The 24,748-nt window shown below is 39.1% G+C and overlaps 1 protein-coding gene across 2 annotated transcripts in view; it reads left to right on the top strand.

The window, feature by feature from the left end:
• Positions 1–1,492: 1,492 nt before the first annotated feature.
• The window catches only part of tub (TUB bipartite transcription factor), a 57,786-nt gene continuing 34,530 nt past the window's right edge, over positions 1,493–24,748 (top strand). The window contains exon 1 of one of the 2 annotated variants that reach the window (XM_085454583.1): positions 1,493–1,725. In XM_085454583.1, the coding sequence (XP_085310709.1) occupies positions 1,670–1,725 (56 nt within the window). In that variant the 5' untranslated portion in view covers positions 1,493–1,669. The remainder of the gene's footprint in view (positions 1,726–24,748) is intronic. The other variant, XM_085454593.1, reaches the window with a different exon arrangement.

The following is a 24,748-nucleotide window of genomic DNA, read 5'->3' as shown; positions in this document are numbered from 1 at the left end:
GGGGGTAGAGAATCTTTTTTTAGCTTTAAAAAATGAGATTGAACTGAAAATTCACTATTTACTGCAGATCTGCATTACTGTCCTTTAATCTGCAGGGGACTTCATTTTGGCATGCTTTAACCGAGGCATATAAATTTCCAGACACCTTACATAATAATACACATGTTTATTCTATAAGTGTTGAAATAAACGTGTAGTCTAGACCTAAAACAGACCAAAAAAGGCCAGATTCAGACAGATCAGTCGCCTTTTCATACTTTCTTCTCATTTTGAGTCTTTGAGACCAAAACATGTTACTGACAATGATTTAATAAGCTCCCCGAACCCAGTTAAATTCACACAACTGTGCAAAAGCAAACCTCCATAAACAGCTACATGCATGTATTTGAACCACAGGGTAACTGTTTGACTAAAGGGAAATGCTATTAAGTACATGTACCAGAACATGGTCAAGGCAATGGTTCTCATTTTTCTCTCATACCTTACATCAGATGATACAAAACACCACCCAACCCACAGTTTTTTTTTTCGCCGATAGAAAAAAATGACCCAAGTAAATTATTGAAATAAAGGTCAGTAAGATAGGATCAGTAAAGTCTTACATATAGTAGCTCTGTGCCTCCAAGGGAGGTCTGCCTACACTGTTTGAGAACCACTGGGTTTATATAGAGAGCACATAATACAGAGACATAAAGCTCGATGACAAATTGATGGAAGGACTTAGCTCTTAATAAGTTTTAGCAAAAATAACGGGCTATCATAAACATCTTAACAGCTCCTTGGCATAATTCCTTGTCAACTGAAAGAATTTACATCATTCGTTTACTATAATTTAATGATATTTTGATTTTATAATCACACACACTATGCCACTATTTGTGCAATAGGTTCTAGAGAGTAACAGCAATGTCAAAATTCGAGCATATGTGATATTTGCGCCTGCAAAATAGCAGAAACTGGAAAATGAAAGTTGCTCATTAGTGCAATCTCAGGCGCGTTCCTCCTGAGATTAAATACGAGAAAATGAGAAATTTGAAGGAGTTTGTATTTTTATTTGTTGGCATAAATGGAAGGCTATTACAGGTGAAGCTCAAGAGGATTTCCTGCTTGTCTTTCACCCCAATTGGCACCTTTACTCCGTGGATTAGTTTGCCAAATGAGCATGTCCACGTGTGTGACCAGGTATTCATTTATTTAAAACAAAAAAGCATCAGTCAGCAGTGAGCTGATACATACAAGTATCTTTTACTGTGCAGCTGTCAGCAAATGAGTAAAAAAATGCTTATGCGTTCATGTCCTTGCATGCCAGCAATCAAAAGAAAGCGTAGTGCCATACATCGGTGCGGACTCGTTAATTAGGGTGAAGTGTATGTAGGGCGCAGTCAGTCTGTATAACTAATCGGCGCCGTAAACGACTGAAATTGGTAGATGCGCGTGCACTGGAGCTGACAGCGCTCGCGCTCGCTCCCCTCTCTGTAGTGGTATAGTCCATAGGATAGCGTCTGGCTGCGCGGAGCCATCCTGCTCATTCACTAAACGGCGATTCCATTAGTTCGTCTTTGCCGTGGCAACGAAGAGGAGGGCAGCGTTTGCGCTTTGATTTTTTTCCTTTCTTTTATTATTTATTTTTTTATTTTTTGCCGTCTCACCATCCAGTCCAATCCCTGCCATGGAGGGAGTCAGCAGCAACAGGAGTATGTCTTACAGTAGATGGAGTTATGACAGGTAAGCGAGCTTTCCCATAATGCCAATTGTATGTTTAAACCAGTATGAGGTGTGATGCGTTTCGCATGTACTGTCACTCAAGGGCGATATTCTTAAGGTTTAGGCTGTACATCTTTGGGGGACCCCCCTCCCCTGCGGAATTAGGTTAGTTGGCAGGTGAAACCGAGCAGGAAATGAGAAATGTGATAAGAGTACATCAGTAGCCTGAGCATCGTAGTGTGTTTGCTGTCTGCTACACCGGATGTTTGCTTCACTCTGTGTTGTCATGATGTATTCAGAAATGTCCTACCTTCCCAGGCAGCCCACCATTACCAAAACATTCCCCTGGGAACGGCTGAAGTGTTTATGCTTAAGGCTGTTTCTGTCCACCTATCTATCTAGCTATGCTGGAAACGTGACTGTGTTCGTTCATTACAGTGATCCCAGAGCTTCACTTAATTAGGCAGGAAGTTGGCAGACTGGGTCCCAGTAGGGGTGACTGTGATCAAAACCTCACATTTTGTTAAAAATTAAAACAGGCATGTGGAGTATGAACACAGAAAGCATAAAAGATACACCCACCCTGTACAGCCACTGTTCCTCTCAGCTTCACCGTAGCAGTTTTTAATAAGATGCTCAAATAAGAAGATGAAATGTGCTTGAAAGTGTGCGATTCATGACACATTTGCATGCCATAATAACAAAAACATTCATTTGGTGTGTGTGGGATGGCATTGCCATAATGTCAGTGGTAAGTGTGAATGAGTCAGTCCTTCTGAATGGCCTTGCCCAATGAAAATGACTCCAACATAGCATGCTTTGAGTGTGTCACTCTGTTACATGTTTATCTATATACGCTAAAAAATGCTGGGTTATTTTCACAACTCAATTTCTGGGAAGTCGAAGGGTTGTAGGTTGGGTTAGTATGGCCAAATATCGGTTAAAAAGTCATGACTCAGGAGTTGGGTTGGCGATGTGCCGGGTTCTTTAATTAACTCTACAGCTTGACTAATTCTGTTGGGTCATAGACTCGGTAGCTTTGATCAAATATTGGGTTAAATTTTACCCAATTGGTTGGGTTGAAGACAAGCATCAGAAGAAGGCACATCTTTCTTCACAAACCATCATTTTCAACTAGATCTTATCTTATCTTATCTTATCTTATCTTATCTTATCTTATCTTATCTTATCTTATCAACCTGATAATATATCACTGGACTTCTCCTCTTCCATGAAATAAAACATGGTAAGTAAAAGGTGAATTCTTACAGTTTAAAAGTGATAGGGTTATTTTTGATAATTACAGTTTATTGGTTTATAATAGAATTTATAATAGAATGATAACAATTAAGTCGAATAGGACGTCTATGTAATTACATTTGATATTAGCACAACACCTGTTAATGTCAGTTATTGTAGCGAGACAGCACACTTACAAGCATACCTCTCTCCACAATATTCAAGCATGGCTCAGTCTAAATTTGCAGTGAGCAAAAGATAAACAGAACGTTAAAGGAGTTTTTGTCACTAAAGATACGCTACCACCGTAAAGCTGAGACAAGATTTAAACTAAGCATAAAGCAGCCCGACCTTTGAAAAACATATCTGCAGAAACTTTAGTCTGTAAGCTGCCTTGCATAATCCTACAAAGTGCTGTTTCTATGGGATAATAAACAATTGGGGGCGGGGGCATCTTCTTAAGAGAGACTGGCCAGTCTGAAACTCCAAACGCAGATAAACTTTTAGAGGAGTTTGCATTAGCCTCTGAACCATTTTAAGGATTTGAATCACAATATAGACAAATGAAGTATTTCACCCAGTCTGGATACTTCATACAGCCAGAAGCAGTTCCTTTCCCTGGGTTTTCCTATATGCAGGAAATCGATGGAGAGACAGGGACAGTGAAACAAGTAGCAGTGTGAGACACCTTCTAGTATGTTCCTCTGAAATCTATTTTGAAAGTCATTCTTGAAAGTCCAGGAACAATGGAGAAAATTTAAAAAAAAAACAGCCCTTGAAGATTTTACAGATGAAACATTCTTTGCAAATACTCTTCTTCTTTCTGAGAATTTGTCTTTTCTATTAGCACTTTACAATGATGATTGTGAGATGGTAAATCCACTTGGATCAAAACTATCAGTCCATAAACTAGGGTTGTATCATATATCACTATATCAATAAGTGCATGCCAAAAGAGTTTCTTGCTAGTCTAAAAATCTCACTTCTTATTGGCAGTAAGCAAGACTGATGATGTAAAAACCCATGGAATAAATGCTGTATTGGAGGCAATTGTGAATGAAATTACATATCTGGAAATTAATGGCTTTCAGGTGGAAATCCCACAATTCGAAGGGAGTGTAAATGCTAGAATGGCACAGATCTGTGGGTACAGCGTCGGACTCAACAGCATACTTGGCTACACAGAAAGTTTTGCTGGCAACAGTGTGTGTAGATGGTGTCGGATACACAGAGATGTTCTGAAGGTACAGACAATTGAAGATCCTTCAGCAGTGTGTGATAAAGAAAACTACATCTCAGTCTCTCTTCTACGTCACCAATTTCAAACTGGTATTAAAAGAGATTGTTCTCTTAATAAGTTGCTGTTCTATCATGTCACTGACAATGTTGCTCCCAATATTATGCATGATATCCTTGAAGGAGTTGGGGATTGGGAAATTAAGCTAGTGCTAAATGCATTGATGGACCAAGAAGTCCTGACTATTGAGCAACTTAACTATAGATTGACCAGTTTTGACTATGGGGGTTGTGATAGTCGCAACAAGCCATCAGCTATCAAACTCAATGGCTTAATATATGATTCTGCATATAGGCAAACAGCGATATAGACATGGTGCTTACTCAGACTGCTAACTCTCATTATTGGGGATTTCCAGAGGGAAACCAATACTGGGAGTTACTCATTTTATTGCTTAGCCGTATGGAGTTGATTTCTTTCTCCTTCATTAACGCAAGGAACAGTAATCTTTTTGAGACATCTTATTCAGGAACACCACTGTCTTTATTTGGAGCTCTTTCCTCTTAGACACTTGAAACCCAGTCACCATTTCATGCTACCTTATTCTGGAGCCATCAGAAAATTGGAGCGCGTAGTTCATTTCTGCTAATTAGTCATGTGTACTGCAACTTTCCGAAGATTTATAAAACCCAAGCTTACAGACATCAAATAATGATGTGCTACACTCTTCTTTCCGGCCAGATGCTCGCTCATCGCCTTGAAGTTGAGCCAGGAAGCACCAGACTGCTTGGTGCTGTAGATGATTTTGAAAAACTGACAAGTGGATTTGAGGGAATTTCTGTTTTCACAGAAGGGTTTTTGCCATCTTGGATTGAGTGCAAGGGTACAAACTACAGATCAGGAATGACACTATTGTTGTCTCACTCTGAAGATGGGGAGCCCCTGTTCGGAACCGTTAAGAGCATTGTGACAGTAAACTCCAAACTATTGTAAAAAATTAAAAGGATTTGAAAGGCATTTCTTTGCCTTCAGTGTGTCCTATTTCCGAATTTGTGGCACTGGACACTGAATCCATTGATGACCATCACCCCCTCCATGCTGTGAAACGGCGAAAGGAGAATAGCAATGAGTTTTGCATTTCTTTAAGATGTAGAATTTTTTAAACATTGGAAATTATTTTGCGTAAATGGTTTTACAAAAACTTTTTGTGTTTGTCTTGATCTATGAACAAAAGCTACTTTTTTTCAAATTCAATAATAGAATTCTAATTACATCATTTTGGAGAAAATCAGCAGTTTCCTCAGTGACATTTACGTTACAGTGGTAAGTATAACCAGTGTTCATAAAGGTACATGAAATAATCTGAGAGGGAGTTTACCTGTTGCCATTTTTCCAAAGTGTTGAGTTGATTTTTTTATGTTCTTAAAAAACCAAAGTCACCACTTTTTTAATGATTGAGGTTTTTACATGTAAAAAGTTTTACTTGTATTTTACTTTTATTGTTTGATATATTTTGTATGAATTTTGCTGTTTATATTCTATGTGTCATATGGCAATAAAAGTACTTTTTATCTTGAATTATCTTAAATTCATTTTTTTATATGCTGAATTTAAAGTAGGTACAAATCTTTAGATTTTACCCAAATAATAATTGTATTATAACCTTTGTGATGGGTTATGATTTTTTGTAACCTCAGCTTTAAACATTGGTCAATTTAACCCAATTTTTGGATAGTTATCCTAACCCAGTATGCTGGATCAAACCAATAATCCAACCCTGTTGAGTTGAAGCAACCGAGGGGTGGCTCGGCCAAAATTTGACCCACTGGGCTACAAATTCAGTTATTTTTAACCCAGCAGTTTTTAGTGTGTATCAGCTACAAGCACAGTTATTACACATATCTTCAGTAATAGTCCCTGGCACGCGTCCTACAACTGAGTCCTGCCTGCTGAATGTTGGCACTACCTGTTCTGTATATTTCCTATAGTTGGACTGTTAATCCAGCCAAGGCAGATGATCCATCCCTCTATTCATCTATCCATCTGATTTTCTTACACTTATCCAATTCAGATGGAGCTTGAAGCCGATCCCAGCTGGAGGGTGAGAGGTGGGGTTCACCCCGGACTGGTCGTCAGTCTGTCACGTGGAAGAAAGCACTGCTGTTGTTTTTAAAAGTTCGATTAAAAAAAAAAAGTGATTTGACATAAAATCTCTATGCTGTTCGTTAATGAAGCAATTCCTCTTTAGTTCAACTCAGCCAGCAATCTAAAATACAAAATCAATGGTACCATTGCTGTATCATTGATCACAAGCGGCACAGACGAGGTCATACTGTGACAGCAGTAGGGCTCAGACAGTGAAATTAGTATTCTAAATCTGTGCTTGGATCTCCCAAGAATCTGTTGTCAGAGCCACTGGTCCCTCAGCCTGCTACAGTTTGTTCTGTAAAATTATATTTATAGTGTTTTAAAATCATTGGTTTATAAGATGTGCCAGAGTCTGTGCTTTAAAGGATGTGTTTTGGGGTTTTTTGTGTGTGTTTGCAGCAATTTCATCTCATGTGTTTCTGCCCTGAAGCCATTACTTCATTATACAAATGCATTGTTTTGGGCGTGCCCAAATGAGAAGCCTCTCTGCTAATGAACTGCTGCAATAGACTGACGTTCACCCTAGAGGAGATATAGCCAGTTAAGAGTGATTGCTTGTGTGATGTGGATATTTCTTGCCAGTGCAGGACATCAGCATCAGGGGTCAAATTTAGGTCACTAATATAATTGCTGAATCACCAAACCCCAAGTCTCCTTTCTTTCTGGTTATTAGTCTAGAAAAATAGAAGAGACATGCACCTGTGTTATGAACAGACTCCCTAATAAAGAGGGATGGATTATTAATTCTCCGACTGATTTCTGATCAATTTGTTTGTGTAGAAAAGAAAAGTAAGTACACAAAGAATTTCAGTATCAACATAAATGTTTTATTATTACAGAGATGATATGGGCTACCATTTTGGAAGCTGCCAAGAAAAATAAACATTGCATAATAGCATGAGGCTTATTTGATTGTTTTATGGTGACAAAGATGCTGATACGTAGAAATTAATTCTCGCTGTGTTTTTACTTTAATACTGGGTGATGTGTAGATGATTCAGTTCTATCATTTCTATTCAGTTTTTATTTATACAGCATGCATTTCCCAAAAGATCTCACAACTGAACAGTTTCTTTTTGGAAAGAGAGTCAGGAGAAAAATAAAAATACTCCCTGTAACGGTAACAGGAAGAAACCTTCATCCAACCAGGTTCAGGAAGCCCATCTCTCAAAATTGGTTAAAAATCAAAGAAAGGGGGAAAGAAAAAAGCCGCAATCTTTAATATAAAACACTCAGCAGGTTGGTGGGACCATTATCCAGAGATCAAGAAGATGCATCATGGGAGTCAGTGATACCTGCGCGGAGTGCAAAGCACAAATTGCAGGAGAGAGAAAGGACAAACCTAATGACATGCAATGGTTGTATATAAAAGCCAAGAGAGGGAAGGACGGTCAGAGAGGAAAATAGTTTTGATTGCTGTATGAATGGGAGGTCCTACAGTAGCCTGAGCCTATAGCAGCATTACTGAGGTTGGGTTCTGGCTGACGTAACACAGCCCCTACTCCAAACTTTATCATAAAGGAACCCTTCAAATCTAATTTTAATAGTAGAAGAGGTGTCTAATGTGCCTCTCCAGTTATGTATGACAAGTAAGCCTGTACATTGAGAGCAAAGTGCTCTTTTGGAATACTGTGGTACTATGAGACGTAACGGGTTTGTTCCTCTGTGGATTTGTAGATGACCGAGAGGTCTCTACCCGGACAATCTGGAAACACACTGCACGCAGCCAATCTCTGGTTTAATGGGGCTGCCAGGCGGCCTGCCAAGGCTCTCCTTCTCCATCAGGCTCATTTTGGCTGGCAACACGTGCACTGGAAGCTGAACATGGGGAGGAGGAGGATGTTCATCCACATTCTGCCTTACAGCAGTTGGATTGTAAGGTGCAGAGAAGGTGTAGAGAGAGCTTTGCTGATCGCTGGCAACTGCTGTTCATGCCAGAGTGACCAACACAATCACATTGGCTGACTTGTGACAAATACTGGTTGAAGAATGGATGCCATGCCCTAGCAGTATATTACCAAGCTGGTGACCACCATGAGGAGGAGGTGCCAGGCTGTTCTGGTCATGTAATGGTTCTTCCACATAAAACTGAAGTCCCAGTTTGTTAAAGGAATAAACTGTTAAACTTTCGAAATGTCATGTTTCTTCAGGCTTCAGTCATTAAATCCAATAAATGATACTACACAAAAGTCAATAGCAGAATCAGCTGTTTGGCATTGGCAGAGAAGATTTGGCAAGTTTTTCATGGGCGCAACCGACATACTCAGCTCTGCGGTTCAACCCACGAATGCATTTTCCTTACAAATGCAGCATTTAAAGGAAAATAAAAAGCATTTCAATGATATTAGACCTACTGTCAAGAACTGTCGTTATAATAAAGAAATCATACTTTTTGTACTAAGCTTTTTTGTTGTTGTTGTATTAACAAGCAGTTGAACAACTATTGCTGAACGAATTTTGCATCCATGGGAGGATTTTTAGATTTTCAAAATAAAGAATTTCAAAAGCTCAGCCTCAAAATTAATCAATTAGACCACTTTTTCCAGCATCTCTTTGAAACGAGATGGTCCTAATTTTGTCCAAATTGTGCAGATGAAAGAAAGCATTCCTAGAGCTTTCTTTCTCACAGTGTTTTTGGACACCACCATAACGCTACCCAGGGCATTTTCTGTTTTCATTTTGCATCACTGATTGGTTGAACATATTTTGGAAAAAAAAGGAAGAAAGAAAGAAAAGGACGTACATATACACCTCTAATTGGGTTAAGCGCATGTTCTAGTCTATAGGTTTCATTATTGCAATTATTGCCTGTGGTTACAGGAAGAGAGAAAGAGAGAAAAAAAACACAACAAAACAAAAAAGATCAGATCTTGGAGCCATTTCTGTAGCTGTAGCTGTTGCTCTTAATAGTATGCCGGGGAAAATCTAGCTACATTTTAAACAAGTCGTTTCTACTGAAAGCTGAAGGAGTAAGTGGTGATGAAGAGAAACTTGGGTGTTTACTCCAATTGACTTGAATTTGCTTTTTACAGCTCTCCTACATTTTGTAGGTGTATAGGCGTGTTGTGTGCACGTGCTTCTGCTGGTATTTCATGGTGGAGCCTGTTCAATTTTGGACCTACATGCTGAGGACACATTTTGTTCTCACACCTACTCACTGAACATTATCATAGAGATGAAGGGTCAAGATGGCCTGATAAGATGCAACTCAGAGCCTCCAGAGCTCAGTTTCCTTTCAGCTCCCTTGTGTATATAGAGCTGAATAGTTAGGTATAGAAAATTGGGGAAAATAGCTTATATTGTGTATGTAGATTTCTTCTTAGTTTCCCCATTTAACCATTTAAAGCCATGGAGGCTCTTCCCTCATCTTGTTTTGTTCTTTTTCTTCAATTTTGTCTGTAAAATTGGTTGTAACATTGAAATGCTCCTTAGATATTTTATTTCCTAGTAGTTTGAAAGACTCCTCAACACACTGCTGAAAGCTGGTAACGACGGCAGTCTAGCCGGTGATTATCTGTTGGACAGATGAGAGCAGACACAGCAGCCTATTTCATCTGCATGAACGTGTATGTGTCATTGAAAAACAATGTTGATGAGGGCCACGTAGGAGTAAAGTTGACTCTTTCTTTTGCCTTTAATCTCTGATCACTCATCACAAATGCAGATCATGCAGCACTGCTCTATTTATATTGATGAGTATCCCACCAGCTGTTTTCTGAGAACACAACCAGACATGCAACTGCTGTCCTCAAGTTTCTCTGTTTTTTGTTGGCAGTTGTTGGCAAAACATGTTGCATATTACGCGAATGTGCCATCAATCTGTATTTTTTGGAAGTCTTTGTTGCATTGTTGAACAGTACTGTAAAGATTGTAATACTGTGATGGAATTTCTTGAAAGTTTTCGATTCATGTGCCCGTATTCGATCTGGTGCGTTTATCAGAGGTGTACACAAACAAAACTAAAACAACTACGTCAGACCCATGTGAAATGCATTGTTTAAGCAGTGACACCCCCAATGTAACTGATTCACAGCTCATTCTAGGTTCGATCGCAGTTGATCAATTTGTGGCCAGGAGTGTGAAGTGCCCATATCAGTAAATGCTGACACTCGGTGTTTATGTGTGCTCTCTTTTTAAGCTACTAGTGTAGAAAGCATGCCATGAATTTCTAGTGTCTAAACAATAATGGATTTCACTTCGTCGCAATCAAAGTCTGTGATAAGTGCCAGATGACACTGGTTTGAAATATACCGAGAGCTTCTGAAGTGGGAATCTATTGTGTGCTTGGGTCATTGTGGGTGGCTTTAAAAATGAGTCACAAAAGAAGCATGCATTTTACATGGGAACCGCGAATAAGCCAACAAAAAGGATTGAGATTGATTCATCAGTGTCCATGTGAGAAGGCTGAATTTTTCTGCAATAATAATAACAAAAACCAAAAGAAATATAACAAACTCGGGAAATGAGGGTGCATTGAGAAAAATGTGAAAGTGGTTGTCATGACACCTTAATCAGTGTTTGTTGAAATATTTTCCTGTGAACGAAAGTATTACACAGACAGAAAAAATGTATTGTTATTTAGCAAATACTAAAAATACTACAAATCAGTGATCCGTATGTTGCTGAATAATAGCAGGTTATTGTCATGGCTGCCATCATCCCAACTCACTACTTCCAAATTTAGGATAAGGTCCTTAAGACGCTCCCTTGTTCACAAGAGATCGTTACAGCAGGTAGCTCCACATGTTTGATTTGGCAGATTTTTACACCTGATGCCCTTCCTGACACAACCCCAAAGGGATTTGTTGCTCCTCCTGGGATCAAACCAGGGAATTTATGCTTGTTAGGCAAAGGCAAAAAATATGACCAATACTGTGTTTACTGTTGCACACTTTCTGCAATATTTCACCAGCCAGGTGGAGCAGAGTAATTAAAGACACCAGACTCAAAACCAGACTAGCACTGTCAGGACCAGTGATGGGAATAACCGCGTTACAAGTAACAGCTTTACTAACGACGTTACTTTTTTCAGTAACGAGTAATCTAACTAATTACCATTTCTATCGTTACAACGCCGTTACCGTTACTAACAAGAAAAGGCTGTGCGGTGGCGTTACTATTTTTCAACAAACAGACGGTTGAAGCTGTGTTCAGCTTACCGCATCTTATATCAGTTGCACGGAAGTAACTGTAAGTAATCAGTGCGCTACAGCTTTAGCAGCTCCGCGCTCTCCCGCGGACGGCTACCACTTTCTTGCAGATGATCACTTTCTAGCACAACACCTGGAGCTAAGGGGGCAAAACAATGGCATGTTGCTGTTGTTTGAGTGAGGAAGAATGTAGTAGTCGTCGTAAGCCAATCACATGACCACTTCAAGATGACAAAGCAACAAGGTGATATAGCTTTTAAATTGTGTTGATAGGCCACGTAAAACCAGAGTCACGATAAACAATATATACGCGTGTTTTTTCCTCAAAAGTTTCGTTGCATTTACTGTCTAAGGAGTGGTGGTCCTAGGTGGTCCTAGCCTGTTTGGCGCCCTGGGCGAACACTCCCTGTGCCCCCCCCCCCCCCCCCCCCCCCCCACACACACACACACACACGCACACATAAACGTATTAAGGATTGTACATTAACATAAAACTGTTGTCGGAACCATACTGAATTTCAGCAGAGAAACGCGCGCGCGCACACACACACACACACACACACACACACACACACACACACACACACACACACACATATGAAGAGAGAGTATGCATAGTATGCAAACGGCTACCAAACAGCCATCATAATTCGTCATACAATGAGAATAGGACAAATCAAGAATTGACAATGACTAATTAATATTGTGTTGAACACAGTCCAAAAGATTCAGTAAGCTACATTAGTGTCTACTGTTTACTATCATAGCCAAGAGACTAACAGACGTTTTCACTGTCCCTACTAATTGATGTTATCTTGTTGTATCTCTGTTTTGCTCAGTGCTATCCTCTATGCTGTTGCATGCTGGGGCAGCAGGTTGATCCACAAGGCCAGCAATGTTGTGGGGATGGAGCTGGACTCTGTTAGGGTTTTGTCTGAGAGGTAGATGTTGTCCAAGATAAAGACAATGTTGGATAATACCTCCCACCCACTCCATGACATGCTGGCTAGTCACATAAGCACATTCAGTGAGAGACTGAGATTACCAAAAAGCACCACTGACCGACCGACACTGACTGCCTGTGGCCATCTCCCTGTACAACTCCTCCATCTAACACACTGTGAACCTTGCAATAGTTACACCCTTTTTACACACACTCTTTTCTACTCTGGAATATTCTTGTCAATTTTCTTGATATTTATTTATAACCACCTCTGTTAATCCTTGATATTTATAATTGAGTGATCTGTATATATTAGTGCTATTTCTTAAATGTGTAAAATCTGTAACATAATGTATTGTTTGGAGTTTAGTCTGTTACTGTTACTATTTTTACCATTTCTTCTTGGAGCAACTGTAACCCACATAGTTTCCTTAGGGATTAATAAAGTATTCTGATTCTGATTCTGATTGTTTCAGGACACATGACCTGCCATTATCCAGTGACACATCTGCTTACCTGTATCTTTTGCTCGTTTCTCCTCCTCTTCTTTTCTCTTTTTTCTAAACTGAGCACCTGATGGCTTTGAACTTTTCTTGTCCATCTTCCATTGGTTTTGATTTTGCACTCCAGTATGAACACCCATCCCCCAACTCGAGGATCACCACAACATAACCTAATAGACCTACACCTTAGTTCACAGATTCACTTTGTCTAGGGTTTATTTCTGGGATTTCACACAACCCAGGATTCAAATCATGAATACATAATGGGCTTGGATTTACAACATTATGAATGAAATGTGCTCTATTTAGAAGCAGCAGGGCCCCCTTCCCTTTCGACAGGTTGTGTGTGAGACTTTAAATCATTAAACTGTAAATTATACATTTTAAATTGTCTTTGATCCCTTTACCCCGAGTCCTAAAGTGTACATTTATTTTCTTACTCTTCTTATATATATTGTTTGTTTACTTGCACTGCTGTAACTGGAGCCTCGTCGTCTCGTCTCTATATACTGGACTGTATATAGCGGAGATGACAATAAAGTTTACTTTGACTTCAGCAGCAAGCAGGCGCACTGAGGGCTCTCGCGCTCACTTTTTGCATATAGAATTTCGAAAAAACATCAATGCAAATTATAAGTCTGTATCATAATGTCTGGTGTTTGTTGGTTTGTTTTTATTTTGTTTTATTTTGGGAGTTGGTTATTAGATGCCGCTCCAGCCAGCCAGTAAATCCCCCGCCGCCCCGCCCTCTCCTCCCTGTGCCGCAAGCAGCAGGCGCACCTCGCAAACAGAGGGCGCCCTTACTCCCAGAAAATGGGCGATAGAAAACCGATTGGTGCCTGTGCCATTCCTAATATACGCTTGCATGATGTCGGGGCAGCATGAGTACGAGTAAATTTTTTTTTTTGCCGATGCCCGTGATGCCGCCCCCCCACCACGATGCCGCCCCGGGCAACCGTCCCTGTCGCCCGTATCAAAAACCGCTACTGTGTCTAAGGACAGTACTAGCAAGATCTCTGCTTATGACCAAAAAAACCCTGCCCTTTCATGTTAGTGGAAAAATGCACCATGTCGACCAATCAAAAAATTATATGGCAACATGACATTTGGATGTTTAGAAAGAGGGGGAAGACGGCAAAAGAGAGAGAGGGGGCAGAAAAAGCGAGTGAGCGAGTTTTGAGATGTGAGAGATTTGTGACGTTTAGCATGTGTGTAGTTAGTGTGTAGTGTTGTGGATAGTTTTGTGTTGTGTGTCAGAACAATGAGGCGACTGCTGCCTCCAGGTCAAAAACAGGATGAGTGATACACCTGCTGCTGTCAGGCCTGCAGGCATCAGGCTGTGATGTTCTCCTTTATAGTGGACAGAAATTATTACACAAATAATTTGTGTGGCATCTTATTGAATGCAGAACACCTGATTGTTATGTAAATAGTTTGAAATAGTTAGAAAAAAAAAAGGTAAATGGCTGCAAATAACTTTGTTTGCAAAACTTTTAAAATTGACAATTTATATTTGCATTTAAAGTTATGAAATATGATTCAGTAAACATGTTTAATATAACTTTTTCTACTCAGATTTTATGTTTTTTGTCTGATTTTACATCAATTGTGTTAAGACAGTATGTCAAAATGAAAACATAACTGTAAATTCAGACACGTGAGGTTGTGCTGAAAAGAATGATACCAAACAAGGCAAAGTAAATAGTTTTTAAAGGTGAAATGTAGACGGAAAATCAAAAGTAGTGCCCTGGACCCCAGAGGGTTAAAACATTTTTTTAAAGTAACACAATAGTTACTTTCAAGTAATTAATTACTTTTAGAATCTTGTAACTCAGTTACTAACTCATTTACTTTTTTGAAGAAGTAACTAGTAACTATAATTAATTACTTTTTCAAAGTAACTTGCCCAACACTGGTTAGGGCTGATATCAGAATTGATTTATACCTACTACTTGTACTGACAGGGTGATACAATCAAATTCTTTATTTATAAGGTATTTATGCACTTCTTGGTGCATGCCTATATGCTGAAAAGTGAACTGTTTTTGAGGTCTTACTAATTTTAAAGATAACATTGTGAATTGAGTACACAGAGTTCTAGTGGAAGTGAAAATCAAAGAATTTCTCAGTGGAGATCAGAGAGTGTTTATAAGGACTGCATGGCACAAAGCCAGCCTATTCCTTCCTCTGCAGGTAAAAAAGGAAACTCAGACCAATGTGATAGTAAAGCCAGCTGACCAACCTTAAAGTAAGGACTGACACCGGGTGCAAAGGTGGAGAAGCTCTTCCACTGACATCTTCCTCTGTGTGTTCGCTTGCTGTTGACATGTGGAGAGCTGTCAGCATGTCCTCTGGTGATGATGCTTCAAGGCTAGGAGCTTTAAACATTGCCCTAATGTGAGGCAGAGACAATCTGGCAATTACTGGAACTTGTGTAATTCCCAAAGAGGTGCTAATCTGATTGGAAATGTGGTCAGTTATACAATATAAACATGCAGAAAGATGACTGAGTGGATGGTGAATTGTTCAAACAGCTCTAGAGCACACACCCAAAATTGAAAAACTAGAAGTTAAACATTTTTCATTAAAATACAACCAGAAGCATTGAAGAAAGCAACACAGCGGCATTAGTTTCTTGCCTGAGAGCTACCTGGCAGAAAGTAAAGCTTTGAAAAAATACAAAGCAGGAAATAATTAAAAGACTAAAGCAAGTGGTCAACACTCAGAGTTTCTCTCTTTGAGCTGCCAAAGACAGTCCCAGTTTCTTACATGGCCCCTTGGGTAAACATATTTACCAGCTCGGTTTATGCTAAAAGTTACTGTGTAGCATTTCAGAAAGGTCTGCAGTTATGACGTATCTATGCTGTAGATACTAAACAAGATGTCAGAAAAGCACTAAACAACTAAACACGAAAGGCAGGTATTTACAGTAAGGAAAAAACAAAAAATAACATGAAACTATATAAATAAAAATCAAAACTGGAACCAAAACTCGATAAATAAAAACCAAAGTAACCCTTGAAACACTCTCCAAGGGTTAAACCAGCTATACCTCCTGCTTATCTCTCACCTGCCTGGGAATTATTTAGGTCAAGACTATTGATAATCTGCAGAGCAAACAGATACATTTTTATTGGATCTTATAGATTAGTTATGGTCTGACTGTGACATTTTGTGATGTGCAGTTAAATATAGCTCTTGATGGAGATTTATGAAATGCTCACAAAGATGTGATGCTATCAGAAATGTTTTTATTCGCTTCTATTTACTGCCCGCTATGCTGTCCTACCACAGTCTGTGTGTGTGTGTCTAGAAAACACTATAAGCTATGGATATAACATCTTAAACCTCCCCCACTGCTGCTTGATGATAATCTTTGCTCTGAAGTGTTTAAGAAGCCAATCGAAAAAGAGCAAGAGTCTGCTGAATGTTTGACAAGGTTTCATTATTTTCTCTGTAATGTTTAATGTAAAAAGAAATTGATCATTTTTATATTTAATGTTTAAATATTAGATTGGTTCCCAGCCTTTAGGCCAAATGTCTTATTCATATACAGCTTATAGGAATGTTTACATTACATAAAATGCACGCCCTACATAGACTGCATATACTAGTTGCAGTTTCTCCTTTAAGGCTCCATCTGGTTGAAATTTTGATTGAAGAAGCAAATTTGTTGTGGCTGTGTGCGACTTTTAATTTCAGCAACTTTCCGAAGGCTCTTTTCCCTCTTCATTGCTCCACATCTCCTCTGGTGGATTCACATGTCAAAATGACGACAATGAAATATATTCCTTGAAAACAGAGAGTGTCTTGTGGCAAGACGACTCTTACACTCAGTGAAGAACTACCTCAGCTTCACATCTCTCTTGAAATTGGCTGCCTCTGGCATCAACTGTTCTGTTTTGTGCTGGCTTGTTAGTGTGAAGGTTCAGTGTTGGTGCGCCCTTCTGTTTTGCTGTTTCAAGTGTGACTACAGCCTACTACAACTACTCCTGCCAAAATGTAGAATATGAAGAGTTACAGGTCAGATTCAGATGTTCCAATGGGCTAGATTTGGCCTGCAGGTCTTTAGTTTGACATACACTCTAAAGCAGCATCTGATTTTGAATGGATTTGTCTCTAATTTTAAGGTTCCTAATGTAAAACAAAGAACCTTTAGAAGCATCTAAACACATTTCATAATTATCTTTTATGTTATTATTATGATCATATTTCTTTTGTACAAAAAACCCTTTAAATATGTGAACTTTTATTGTCAAAGGGAATTAATGCACGTATGAGTAAGTTCTTCATTTTTAAATCTGCTGATGTAAATCGAGGTTGTTGTTATTTTTTGCTTTGTCAGCATCACATTCTTGAAATGAACGGCATTCTTTCCTTTCATAAATCATAATCACTGTTAAGTGGCACCAGTCTGTTTGTAGCCTCCTCACTTTGATGCCTCCTGTCTTATTATAACAGGAGACGTTACTGGTACTTCTTTACATCAAAGTGGATTTGTGTTGAATTACCCTTTCAGCAGCAGGTGTGCTTTGGAGCAGGAATGTGAAGCAGCATGACAGTCCAGCTGTGCCCCGGGCGTGAAAAGGTGGTTGCTACGAAGAAGAAAAAAATTGCAGAATGCTATTGTCTTGGAGATTGTGCCAAGGAGGACACACATTTTGTATTTGCAAAAGACACAACAACAAAAAAAACTGCATTCACAATGCATTGTGAAAGGGATAAGGGTGTTTAGGTGAAAAATGTTGGTGTTAAAAACCACTCTGAACACATAATTATACAAACGTGACCTTTTTGCATTTGGATGTTTGCTGGCTTTTTCCCCTCTTCTCATACTGTTTCAATAGCGTTTGCTTTTACTTTTGCAAACTGCAAGGGAATGAACACAACTGCACTTGTCATGCAGTATTATAGAGGACACTTAACATTTACACAATACCACACTTCTTCAGCCAGCAACAGCTATGATACAATTTCAAAACGATTCTGTCCAGCCATTGACTTTAGACTGTGGAGTGGTAACAATGTGATATCAGCAGCTGCCTGAAAGGGGCTACTTGTTTCTGCTGCCAGCTGGGAAGGCTTTGCCCAGTTATGCCAGATCGCCCCAGTAGAAATTTGTTGCAGCGGTAATTCACCTCTGTGAGGTTATTTTCATCATTTTAGGGCCCCCAATAATATTGATCTTGCAAGTAAATTGGCTTTTTTTCACCCAGCTGCACGAGGCACTGTGGATAAAATCAAAGCCTGCTATAGTGTTTAGAAAATAAAGGTAGTTGTAGCTGTGTAGTTGGTGAACTTTACTGCCTTTAACTACAGAACAGTTGGCATTGCAGAACAGTTTTTCCACCCCGGTGCAGCATTTTTTATTTTCATTCATTTATTCATTTTTTTTTTAAATACGTGGTTTTAAAATGGGTTTTATCATTTGCATTTACATGTTATGATATGAATGTGATGCTGAAAGTATTACATAAACATACGTGTTTGTTTTTGTAGTTATAGTACATTTTCTCAGTATAGATCAGATCTGGAAGTTGATACATACATACACTACAGCAGAACACTAAAAGAGACGTCTAATACTGTGGAGTCTCTGAACAGTGATTACATGAGGGGAAGAAAAGAAAAATCTGGAAAGATACATTTGCACTGTGGATTTCACCTTTTTTTTCTCGTTTGCATTTGAACTGTATTCTTTGCAGTTTTTCCTGCAAATTGGTTTAAAAGGCCCAAAAAGATAAAATATGGTAATTCTGCTTTCTCTAGCTGGTCTCTTTATTCATTTATGCTTCCTCACTTCCACCACTGGTGAATGTGTGTGGGATATGCCCTGGAGCTGGTTGCTATGGAAAAAAACCATGGCGTAAAATATGAAGTTTTTGAGCAACAAGCTTGTGTGTTTGTGTAACAGCAGTGTAATCATAAATCATGTTTTAAGGCCATATCCATACGTACTGTCATATACATATACTGTGTATATTCTCATTTAATCTCTTTCCAAGTTTATAAAAAAACGACGTCATATATGTGAAAATAATTCCTGTAAGTTAAATTTCACTGTTTTAATGCTTGACCCCACAGCTTTTATACTCCTTGATCAGTATGACTTCAAAAGGGACAGTTGTCCTTAATATGGTGATTTCAAACACACAGTGGCTGTGTGCACAGAAGCACCACCCAAATGCTGCTGCAACCAAATGTTTTCAAAGGACAACTAGTCAGAAAGGGAGGTGAACTATGATGACTTTATTCAGTTGATCCAGTATATGATAAATAGTAATGTATTCATAAATAAATGAGAACTCAGAAAGTTGGACCACATCAACATACCGAGTTAGCAATCCAAGATGGCAGCACTGAAAATAAACAGTACTGTAAAGTTTTAAATCTGTACTGCCACTGTTGTGTATTTTTGATTCACTAAATAAGTGATATGTAAGGCACTGAATAGTCTATATCCATGACGAAGCACAAAAAAGGTTTTATAAAGTATTGCTATTGATATTTGAATGGCTCTACTAAGAGCCAAATGTTCTTTTTCTGATATGTGCTAACTCGAGTTCTAACACCAGAGTTCTGAGGTATCTTGAACATGCCATAGGGCTTTTCAGAGCCAGTATAGCTTATCACTGGGTTGAGTGGACAACCCATGTGGCATAAGGTCCAGGTTTGACTCCACCCTGAGGCCGTTTAGTTTCTCCTAGTGTTTCTGTCTTCTCTCCACTGTTTTATTGCAATGAAGGTTTAAGAGCCAATTTAAAAACAGTAAAGATAAGAACCCAGAAATTAGCATCATTAGTGGAGTCAGAAAAATTCAAAATGACATCATGAGGATGGCAGCAGCCCTGGCAGCCCCTGGTAATCATGGTCAAACACTTGGTAATAGCAATTCCAGGGTGATCCTGAGCTCCTGGTGAATGGGTTGAAGCCCACAAAGGTCCATACATGGGTGGCATGGTACTGTGTAATTATGCAACCCTCATCCATGAGCAGACCGAGTGTGAGCGCGCAGTCTTATCTCGATCTGTCCTTTCATCATCATCAACATATAGTTGTTTATAGCAATTATTGGTCTTCTGATTAACTCAGAAGACCAACTCAAACTCACCTCAGCTGCCACCCCATGTGGGAATGAAAAGACTGAACTGGAAGTGAGTTCAGTCCTTATATAATGTGTGCCAGCTGAGTTCAGGGTAGTCCAGCTTCCTCCCACAGTCCAAAGTCATTCAGCTAGTGGGGTTAGGTTAACTGGTGATTCTAAATTGCCCATAGGCGTGAATGCGAGTGTGAAAGGTTGTCTGTCTCTCTGTGGTCGCCCTGTGAAAGACTGGCAATCTGTTCAGGGTGTACCCCACGTATGCCAGGTGGGATAGGCTCCGGCCCCCCATGATGCTGAATTGGATAAGTGGAAATGAGTGGACTGAAAACTATATTCTTTTTTAAAAATATGTATATATATATATATATTTATTTATTTCTATTAACCCTGCTTTGTTCACTTTGTTTATTAAGCTGTCTTTAACTGTGTGCCTGACACACACAGATGGAAACTTGCTTGGAAGCACAGAATGTTGCGTAGACCAAGTGATTTGTTTTTTTCACTCCGGTTTTTAATGTGTGATGATGTTTTTAATGTTTAATGAGATTCTCACTGTACTGATTAGCTGAAGTCCAAAGTACAGAATGATTTTTGTTCTGTAATGATTAAGGGATGTAAAAATGTTGGGTCCACTGACGTGATTAGGTTAGATAAAACAAGACCAGTCAGCATTTCATACTGCTCGGTCTCCAGCACATCTTTTTTTGTGTAATTACAGCTAATTAAAAAACAATTTTTTTCACGTAAACCAATATAGTTCCAAACCTTTTTTCACATAACATACCCACACTTCTTTTTGCTACTTTTAGCTGTTTACCATATCTAATATTTTTCAGATGTCAGCTCATCATTTTCTCTTGAATATGTTTACAGTACCTAAACATTCAACAATCACTGTAAGCAGCTTTAACTGTTAATGCTTAACTTTAAGGTTGATTATTTCTTGAATAGCATTTTCACTACTTTAGTTACTAGACCTAACAGTTGTTAATTATGTAACAAGAAATCCCAACTTACTGTCCATAAACTAGCAATTGCTGCTCATTTTAATCTCATATTTATGTTTGTATCTTAATCCCTAGTGCATTCCTATTGTCTGTTTTAACTTGTGTAGATTAATCTAATTCTGAAAAGCTGTAATTTGTATATATCAGGTAAGTCAAGTTATTAGTACCCACACTTACTTCACTTGCACTCCTGTACTTGTACCCCTGCGTGGTAATAACTGCTGTAAATGGTAAAGAGTAGGGAAAATTGAGTAATTACAGCAGATGAATGAAGATATATGAATGGAAAGACCCAAAATTGATATGGTGAGTTGCATTATCAACGACCGATACCACTGAAATGCTGTTGAGAAAGACCTTTGTTTTGTTTTTACTTTTATGACCTTCATAAAATAGAAATCCTAGATTGAAATTTAATGTCACTGACTTTTATTGCATTTCCACAATTTTCCACAACTCCAGACTATAGTTGATATTACATTTTCACTTTTCCAGCACTCTAAAGACACCCTAATACTTTTCTAATGGGTATATAAATTTTTTTAATTTATGTGATGCTGGTCAAAACCATATGGAAATTTGCAGATTCTTCAGGAACTGCAATTCAAAAAGTTGTGCTATTCTGCAGCACCTCCATGTGTCCACAATTCATCACTACACCCTCCTGTCTGAGTTTGGCGAGTCCCCCTGTTGGCCAAGAAAAATAAACCCTGCCACTGACTGCAGCATCTCAGTAATGTGCACTGCAGGCTCAGCCAGATTTTAATTAATCATAGCTATGGCAACTAGCGAGGTGGTAATGCATTTGTATTTGAGTTTGTGCGTGTGTGTCTTTTCCTGACGTAGATATTGTGGTTAAATAGCCTAGCAGTGAGCTTTTAAGTGGTAATTAGTCTCAGCTGTTGCCATGGTCACAGGAATGAACCAGTGGAGGTGTGTGTGTGTGTGTGTGTGTCACAGGAGGCAGTGTGACAAATAGAGAACAAGAGCATCTTATGCCTCCTCATAAAGAGGCTGTTAGGATGTGATGTGTTCACAGTAGTCCCTCCAGTTTTTGGTTTACATACACAGATTAAAATCATTCATAAGGACTGCCAGGAGTCACAGTGACACAGTCAGCCTTAGTTTCCATGGGAAGGCATTTCAGTTTGAACACGAATTCAATGTGAATCAGCTGACTGTTTGTTCACGTGTTGCTTATGAGGAGCAGAACAAAGGGCAGAAGACAAAAAAAGCACTGCCATTTAAAGCTACAGTTGCTTTTTTATTTGATTTGCAGCATCATGTAGCTCACCATTTCCTGCTTGCTGTATTTAATTACTGGGGAGTGGGGGTGGGTCTGAATTAGAAGTGATGGCACTGCAAAAACTAATTTGTGAGTGAAAGATAAACCCTAAAGAAGACAGAGAAGTGCGAGCAAAAAATCGCTTAGAAACGGTGAGTCACATACATTTAATCCGCTAAAGATAGATACAGGACTCACACACTGTATAGCACCTGACAAAATGACACTCTCATTTAACATCTCTGCCTCTCTGCTGTCTTTCTGTCAGCAGGGTGTGAGGTATGTGCGCACATCAATGTCTGTGTGTGGGATGTAATTCCTATCACACTGTTTGAACCAAGGGCAGGGCTTCAACCTCAGACAGGAAAAATCACAGCAAAGTCATACCTGGGAGTACGCTTTTCTCAGCTTGGGAAAAATTCAATGACTGCACTGAAAGTGTAAGAGCTGGAAAATCACACAGAGGAAAAATGTAGGAAATAACTCATCTGTCCACACTGGGTTTCGTGCCTCTTATAAGCTGTGCATCTCTGTCTGTATCCCTTGGATACAACACAGTTTAGCAAAGCTGGAGACATATAGTGTGAGGGATTTGTTTGATGTCTGGGGTTTATTAAGGCAGTGTTTGTGTGATCTTTAGCAAACATCTCAAATGCCTGTCTGTTTTGCTTTGGAGCTTAAAGCTTTTAAAAAACATTTTTGTTACATTTTTCTTGTTGGTTTCTTTCACAGCGGTGATGCTGGTAAACCTCGCTCCATAAAAGCACAGTAGACGGGGCATCTAACTGATGCAAATTTGCAGCTTCCACCCATGCTTAGTCAGACAGACATCTTTTAGTACATAATAGATTAAGCTACTATTTAGGACTTCTTTTTCTTTCTTTCTAAAATGTCCATTTGCATCCACAATGTGCACGTGTGCATGTATTTACAGTTTACGAGTGCACAAATAAAGCTTTTCTGTGGTTTGGAGGATGGAAAAAAACTTTAGTGTATTGAAGCAGTCCATCTGGTTCCCTCACTGGGACACTGGGACACTGTTTCATCCAGCATGACATTTTCTAATCCAAATCATGTTTTATGCATGCCCTCTGATGGCCACTGAACAATGAGATAGAAGGACTTATGTTGATACAAGAACTATGTATGTTTGTGTGTGTGTGTGTGTCCCACATGCTGATTCCCCGGTGTGTACCCAGTTTTACACTTCCCTAGTTCTAAAGACGCAGAAGAACCAATACTAAAAATGTTGCTATTATAAATGTAACCAAATTATGAAATTGTGAATTTAGATTCCCCTACATTTACATCTACGAGTAAAAAAACACTGCATTGTTCCCCTTCTATTGCTTTTGGGGAATCAATTGAAGGTGCATATTAGATTCAGTCACTGCTGGGCGCAAGCAGTTGTGCCCATTCACTTTTTATTCTTTTCATGTGTAAGCTTACACACAGTTTCTCACTGTGTTTCTGAAGCCGTGAGATTTACTTTTCAGTCACACTCACAAACACACACATAGTCTCTGTTTCTCTCTCCCCCTCTCTCCCTCAAAGATTTACAACACCCCTTAAAAGAAAGATGCCACTGTTTAGACAAAATGCCTCACAGCAACCTTCAGAGGCAAGCTTTTTTGGTTTTTAGCCGCTTGCTGTCGCTCTCGATTTCTTTGAATATCTGTAGGAGTAAAAAAAAGAAAAACCTGAGGAGTCTCCATCTACATCCATCTATAAATAATTATATCATCCAGCGAATTGCAGCTAAGCGTCAGACTGCTGCTGATTCGTATCAGGCCTCGCTCAGCCTCTTGCAGACTCAAAGTGGGAGTTTTCTCTCAGTTAGTTAACGCGTGTAGTCAGCTTTTCCGACAGTGTGTTCCACAGGAATTATCCAGCGCTTTTTTACTGGGTTTATTGTAAAATTGAACAATCAAATGTTATCTGATTATGACTGAGATTTTTTCTCAAGTACATGGAAGTAGCTTGATTATGCTATCCGCCCTCTTCCATGAGTGATAAGAGGGAACAAAAGGTTGTCTGCTTGCTTTCTTGCAATCTTTTGTTAGAGCGATTTTCTATTATATGCACTAATAGAAATCAGTTTGTTGTAGAGCTGTTTTTCTTATGCCAGTCATGCCTTCATGTGTAAATGCAGCATTGTCCTATTATTCAGAAGCTCTTGACAAAGAATGGTTGACAGTCAAGCATGGCTGAGCTTCCGCAGCCCTTTCTTTCTCTGCAACATCAAGTTGTACTTACTCACAAGATGTTGCACCATCCATGGAAGGCTTGTTACTCTACTGTTTTATCTTGCATAATTAAAGCTCTTAATCCTGATGCATACAGGGTTTTTTTTTTAAGTTTACACCAACATATTGGCTACACAATCCCTTGGCTCTCAAAAATGTGGCAGCTCCCTTGTGTGATGACATA

Source organism: Copadichromis virginalis, linkage group LG1 (genome assembly GCF_057382275.1).
Source record: "Copadichromis virginalis isolate Kocher_CV1m ecotype Utaka linkage group LG1, C_Virginalis_male_GT1.1, whole genome shotgun sequence".
Taxonomy (NCBI): domain Eukaryota; kingdom Metazoa; phylum Chordata; class Actinopteri; order Cichliformes; family Cichlidae; genus Copadichromis; species Copadichromis virginalis.
This window is presented reverse-complemented; position numbering and strand designations above follow the sequence as displayed.